Here is a 7,351-nt window from a genome sequence, read left to right as displayed (position 1 = left end):
ACAGCCCTAGACGCAGGGTGTCAGTCTCTCTGGTTCCTTTAGCCTCTGTGTTGCTCTACACAGAGAGAGCTCTGCAGACAACTGCCTTGTCTGCTTCCAAGAACACACTGACACACCTCCCCCACTACTACAGGGCTTTTTAATCAGTCACTGCTTCACTATTCTAATTACAGCCACACCTGTGTTTGTAGTACGCCCTCATGGCCTCACTACGTTTCCATGCACATTTTGCAGAGCACATACAGTGCACCCTAGCTGTAACAGGGGTCACTGCCTCACAATAAGTAAACGTTGCTCCAGCTGCTGCAGAACCGATTGATTTTGCTGTTGTTTCTCTGGAAAGCAAGGAGTCCAGACCCTTAAAGGGACACTGTCACCTAAATTTGGAGGGAACAATCTTTAGCCATAGGGGCGGGGTTTTCGGTTGTTTGATTCACCCTTTCCTTACCCGCTGGCTGCATGCTGGCTGCAATATGGGATTGAAGTTCATTCTCTGTCCTCCGTGGTACATGCCTGCACAAGGCAATCTTGCCTTGCGCAGGAGTGTACTATGGAGGACAGAGAATGAACTTCAATCCCATATTGCAGCCAGTGGGTAAGGAAAGGGTGAATCAAACACCTGAAAACCCCGCCCCTATGGCTAAAGATTGTTCCCTCCAAATTCAGGTGACAGTGTCCCTTTAAGAAACACAAGAAAAGGTTTTTCAGGCTTATCAAAGGGTTTTTCACATTTATAGTAGAAGAGATGGTAATTTCAAAATCAATTAAAGTGAATTCATGCAGAGAAAAAAAATATGCAAAAATTGCAACTACGCAGAAGGCAAAGCGACCCGTCATGGGCCGAAGACATTTACATATTTCTTATAATGAGCTCTTTCATAGAAAGGGGACAGATTGCCTTTGAAATTTCCTGCGTGACTCAATCATTCCATCTAATGGTCACTATGAGACATTACATGTAGAAAGAAAAGTACTACAAGTGCAAACTCAACTCCTTGGATATTGGTGGATGCAAAAATTCCACCAATCAGCATTAAATTATAAATAAATATATATATATATATATATATATATATATATATATATATATATATATATATATATATATATAATTTTTTTTTTTCCCTAATTAAAACAAATCAAAAATCCTAATCCTGTGCTGCAATAACATCTGAAAACCTGAGGCTTTTCTTATTACAGCACAGAAATAAGTGTTTTTAATTAGGGAAAAAAAAGATATATATATATATATATATATATATATATATATATATATATATATATATATATATATATATATATATATATATATATATATATATACAGTACAGACCAAAAGTTTGGACACACCTTCTCATTTAAAGATTTTTCTGTATTTTCATGACTATGAATATTGTAAATTCACACTGAAGGCATCAAATCTATGAATTAACACATGTGGAATTATATACTTAACAAAAAAGTGTGAAACAACTGAAAATATGTCTTATATTCTAGGTTCATCAAAGTAGCCTACTTTTGCTTTGACGACTGCTTTGCACACTCTTGGCATTCTCTTGATGAGCTTCAAGAGGTAGTCACTGGGAATGGTTTTCACTTCACAGGTGTGCCCTGTCAGGTTTAATAAGTGGGATTTCTTGCCGTATAAATGGTGTTGGGACCATCAGTTGTGTTGTGCAGAAGTCTGGTGGATACACAGCTGATAGTCCTACTGAATAGACTGTTAGAATTTGTATTATAGCAAGAAAAAAGCAGCTAAGTAAAGAAAAATGAGTGGCCATCATTACTTTAAGAAATGAAGGTCAGTCAGTTTGAAAAATTGGCAAAACTTTGAAATTGTCCCCAAGTGCAGTGGCAAAAACCATCAAGCGCTACAAAGAAACTGGCTCACATGAGGACCGCCCCAGGAAAGGAAGACCAAGAGTCACCTCTGCTTCTGAGGATAAGTTTATCCGAGTCACCAGCCTCAGAAATCGCAGGTTAACAGCAGCTCAGATTAGAGACCAGAATAATATTATATATATAATATATATATAATAATATTTTTCAACAGGACAATGACCCCAAACACACCCCCAGGCTGTGTAAGGGCTATTTGACCAAGAAGGAGAGTGATGGGATGCTACGCCAGATGACCTGGCCTCCAGTCACCAGACCTGAACCCAATCAAGATGGTTTGGAGTGAGCTGGACCGCAGAGTGAAGGCAAAAGGGTCAACAAGTGCTAAGCATCTCTGGGAACTCCTTCAAGATTGTTGGAAGACCATTTCCGGTGACTACCTCTTGAAGCTCATCAAGAGAATGCCAAGAGTGTGCAAAGCAGTCATCAAAGCAAAAGGTGGCTACTTTGAAGAACCTAGAATATAAAACATAATTTCAATTGTTTCACACTTTTTTGTTAAGTATATAATACCACATGTGTTCATTCATAGTTTTGATGCCTGCAGTGTGAATTTCCAATTTTCATAGTCATGAAAATACAGAAAAATCTTTAAATGAGAAGGTGTGTCCAAACTTTTGGTCTGTACTGTATATATATATATATATATATATATATATATATATATATATATATATATATATATATATATATATTTCACTTATTTCCGTGCTGTAATAAGAAAAGCCTCAGGTTTTCAGATGTTATCGCAGCACAGGATTAGGATTTTTGATTGGTTTTTCTTGACCAGCTGCTTGAATTACCATTGCTCCTGGTCTACAGGATTATAACTCCAGACCTTCCCTGACCCAAAATGCCAGATTGGGGAGCTGTATTCCACATTTTCTCTACTACCCGTATAATGTTCCCCCAGCATAAAACACTTCTAAATAATACCGTAGTATAATGCATTTACAATACCACACCTATATCAAATAAGACAATGGTGCAGGATATTGCTATATACCTTATACAATAAGCATGATATGAAGTCACCTAAAAACAGGATTTAATGGAAACCACAAAAATAATAGCAGAATAGAACCATTATACAGCAGCTGAATGTTACCACTATACAGTGACCAAATAGTGGTGCCACACAGTGACCAAATAGTGCTGCCACACAGTGACCAAATAGTGCTGCCATCACACGGGAGACATCGGGGCTGGAGTATCTACATCACATTGGAAACAGCAGGGCTGGAGTATGTACATCACAAGGGAGACATCGGAGATGGAGCATATAATTCAAATGGGAGACACCGGGGCTGTAGTATATACGTCACATGGGAAACACCGGGGCTGGAGTTTCTACATCACATTGGAAACAGCAGGGCTGGAGTATGTACATCACAAGGGAGACATCGGAGATGGAGCATATAATTCAAATGGGAGACACCGGGGCTGTAGTATATACATCACATGGGAAACACCGAGGCTGCAGTATGTACATCTCATGGGAGACACCGGGATTGGGGCATATACTCATCACATGTGAGATAGCAGAGCTGGAACATATACGTCACAATGGAACTACTGGGGCTGGTGTTTATACAATAAGGGTACTGTCTCACAGTGGCACTTTTGTCGCTATGACGGTACGATCCGTGACGTTCCAGCGATATCCATACGATATCGCTGTGTCTGACACGCAGCAGCGATCAGGGACCCTGCTGTGAATCGTACGTCGTAGCAGATCGTTTGGAACTATCTTTCGTCGCTGGATCTCCCGCTGTCATCGTTGGATCAGTGTGTGTGACACCAATCCAACGATGCGTTCGCTTGTAACCAGGGTAAACATCGGGTTACTAAGCGCAGGGCCGCGCTTAGTAACCCGATGTTTACCCTGGTTACCATCGTAAAAGTAAAAAAAAAAAAAAAACGTACATACTCACATTCCGGTGTCCGTCAGGTCCCTTGCAGACTGCTTCCCGCACTGACTGACTGCCGGCCGGAAAGTAAGCAGAGCACAGCGGTGACGTCACCGCTGTGATCTGCTTTCACTTTATGGCGGCACTCAGTCAGAGCGGGAAGCAGACGGCAAGGGACCTGACTGACACCGGAATGTGAGTATGTACTGTTTGTTTTTTTTACTTTTACGCTGGTAACCAGGGTAAACATCGGGTTACTAAGCGCGGCCCTGCGCTTAGTAACCCGATGTTTACCCTGGTTACCCGGGGACTTCGGCATCGTTGGTCGCTGGAGAGCGGTCTGTGTGACAGCTCTCCAGCGACCACACAAGGACTTTCCAACGATCACGGCCAGGTCGTATCGCTGGTCGTGATCGTTGGAAAGTTGCTGAGTGTGACAGTACCCTAAGAGACACTGGAGATGGAGTATATATACACACACACACACATCACAGGAGAAAACGGGCCTGCCGCTGCTATCTTCATCTGTGGGACACGAGCACAGAACATCTGCAGCTTCCGTGTCATCTCGGGCTAGAGGCGCCCAATCCATGCTTTATAAAGGATCACATTATTTACTGCAGATATTATAACAGCAATTTTTTCAGCATTTAACTCATCATTTTGAATTGGCGACCTTAGTTTGATGTGGACTGTATAAAAAAAAAAATCATGTTTAAAATGTAAAGAAGGAATTAAAATATTTAGTCAACGATGCAGAGATACTCTGGAATAAATATAGAAATACAGATCTCAGCCAAAATAAAGCTCCAGGTGTTGACATTTTTCCAGAAGGCACATTCCGTCTCGCCCAAGGCCACACACAGTCTGTAATGCGACCTCGGCTAGCCACGTATGAAGGACAAGACCTTCATTTGTACGTAGTATAACATATTGGCAAATAAACTAATTTTGGTTCAAAAATTTCTCAAAACAAAATTTAAAATTTTTTCAGTTTTTTTTTTTTTTTTTAAACACTATTAACTAGCAAATAATGTGCTGATGCCGTTAGTTCTCACTTTTTCAGAAGCCTCTACCATAACCTTTGCGCAAATATTGTTGAGAACTTAATTTCTCACAATACAAATTCAATAATAATCATGAAAAAAAAACAAAAAAAAAACTGCTAAATACTCCACAGGCGGCAACCAAAATCACATTCACTGGGTGGTCACTCGGTCATGAATTACATAAACATCTTAGTCGGAATCTCAGAAAAATGTGTTTTGCTTCCCCCCTCCAAATCAACGCTTACCATCTCCGAATAGGTCAAGCCATGAGAAAAAGTGAAGAGGACCATGTCTATCTCTAGACCAGTAGTCTCCAAAGTGTAGCCCTCTACGATAGATAAGAATAACATCACAATATGATTCTGATCCAATTTGCCCGATTCAACCCAAAACCTCAATTCACTAAGGTGCTTAAAATTTGCTTTAAATAAATAAATAATTTTTTTTAAAAGTTGTCCACTACTAAACCAAAGAAGAAATTTTGCCCCCCCCCCCAAAAAAAACAAAACAAACAAAAAACAACGAGCACTCAGCTTTGCCGTTTGGTGAAACTTTGTTCTTTTCGACCCATGGGCAGTGTGTGGTTTTTACTTGATAATTTATAGTTAGTACACTAGGGGGGCACTTAGACTACTTAACCTCAATGGTAGGTAGTCGAAAGGGTCAGTTTACAATGATCGACCGCCAGCGCTAAACAGCCGATCGGTAAACATTTACTAATCGGTAGTCATTAATAGCATGTTTACACTGCCAGACCATGGAAAACAATGCACACTGAGCGTTTTTTACTAGATCATTCAGTATGCATAGGCTGCAATTGTTCTCGGCAGTGCGAGTCCTGTTTACACGAGACGATGTGATGTAGAGAATAAGGATCCATCCACAAAAAGTCGAATTAACGCTTTGCTCATTCATCTAGTGATCAGCAGCCTGTTTACACGGAAAAATAATCGAACGAGTGCTTCTAAGAACACTCATTCTTGATCATCTTTCAGTGTAAATGTAGTTTTATTCTCCTATATGGAACAAAAATCAGAAAACTAGGCCAATCAAGGTGAATTCTTTGCATTTACTTTTATTTTCAATTAATGTAAAAAAAAAAAAAAAGATCCAGTGAAAAACGATTAAAATAATAAAAAGTAAAAAAAAAAAAGTTTTCGATTATAAATAAAAAGAAAAGACAAAATACACAAAAACAGCAGATAAATATAAATTCACCTCCAGCCCTTTAGTACCACAATCTCCGTATTATACTATTGACGAGTAGTACAGATTTCTATTTCGTGATAATTATTTGGTTAAATCAAAATGTTCTCCAAAAAAAAATAAAAATAAATGTAAAAAGTAATTCACATTCAAGAACTGGATGCCCAGATGGCAATTTGACCTTCAGTCTCGACTTCGGCTTTGACCAATAGTTTATTCAAATACTGAAGTCTCAAGTCCGTGAAGCTTGAACTCTTCCACCACTTGCTTGGAGTGCTTGATTTTGGCTGCCAAGGCTTCAAAGACGTCGCTCTGGTCCACGGCTATGGCTACTTTATAAATGAACTGTTCCGATGATTCCAGGCCACGCAGGCCGAGGTTGACACCGCAACCTGAAAAGACAGCAGATAGGTGGGAAAAACCATGTAAAAAACGAGATACATAATAAAGCAATTTTTCTCTATTTATTTATATAGCACCATTAATTCCATAGTACTGTACATGAGAAGGGGTTACATCAAAATACAAATATCACTTACAGTAAACAAACTAACATTGACAGACTGAGACAGAAGGGCGAGGGCCCTGCCCTTGCGGGCTTACATTCTACAGGATTATGGGGAAAGACAGTAGGTTGGGGGTTGCAGTAGCTCCGATGGTGTTGAGGTGGCCGTGTGGTCATTACAGGCTGTAAGCTTTTTTGAAGAGATGGGTTTTTAGGTTCCATCTGAAGAATCCAAATATGGTGGATAACCGGGTGCGTTGGGGCAGAGAATTCCAGAAGATGGGGAACATTCAGGAGAAATCTTGGAGGCAATTTTGAGAGGAGTGAATAAGCGTGGAGGAGAGAAGGAGGTCTTGGGAGGACTGGAGATTACGTGAGGGAAGATATTGAGAGATTAGTGTGGAAATATACGGAGGAGAAAGGTTATGGATGGCTTTGTAGGTCAGTGTTAAATAGTTTAAACTGGATACGCTGGGAAATTGGGAGCCAGTGAAGGGATTTGCAAAGAGGGGAAGCAGGAGTGTAGCGAGGAGAGAGATTAATTAGTCGGGCAGCAGAGTTAAGGACAGACTGGAGGGGTGCGAGAGTGTCAGAAGGTAGGCCACAGAGGAGGATGCCGCAGTAGTCGAGGCGGGAGATGATTAGGGCATGCACAAGCATTTTCGTAGAGTAAGGGATGAGAAAAGGATGGATTCTGGAAATATTTTTGAGCTGGAGGCGACAGGAGGTGACGGGAGCTTGGATAGGTGGTTTGAAGGACAGTGCAGAGTCAAGGGTTACTC

At 40.5% G+C, this 7,351-nt stretch overlaps 1 protein-coding gene across 3 annotated transcripts in view; it reads right to left on the bottom strand.

The window, feature by feature from the left end:
* Positions 1 to 5,907: 5,907 nt before the first annotated feature.
* LOC143807134 (uncharacterized) overlaps positions 5,908 to 7,351 on the bottom strand; it is a 106,470-nt gene continuing 105,026 nt past the window's right edge. For all 3 annotated transcript variants that reach the window (XM_077288378.1, XM_077288375.1, XM_077288376.1), the window contains one exon: positions 5,908 to 6,456. In XM_077288378.1, coding sequence (XP_077144493.1) covers positions 6,278 to 6,456 — 179 coding nt within the window. In that variant the 3' untranslated portion in view covers positions 5,908 to 6,277. The remainder of the gene's footprint in view (positions 6,457 to 7,351) is intronic.

This window comes from Ranitomeya variabilis, chromosome 2, assembly GCF_051348905.1.
Source record: "Ranitomeya variabilis isolate aRanVar5 chromosome 2, aRanVar5.hap1, whole genome shotgun sequence".
Lineage (NCBI taxonomy): Eukaryota > Metazoa > Chordata > Amphibia > Anura > Dendrobatidae > Ranitomeya > Ranitomeya variabilis.
The sequence above is the reverse complement of the archived record's forward strand: the minus strand, read 5'-3'. Positions and strand labels throughout refer to the sequence as shown.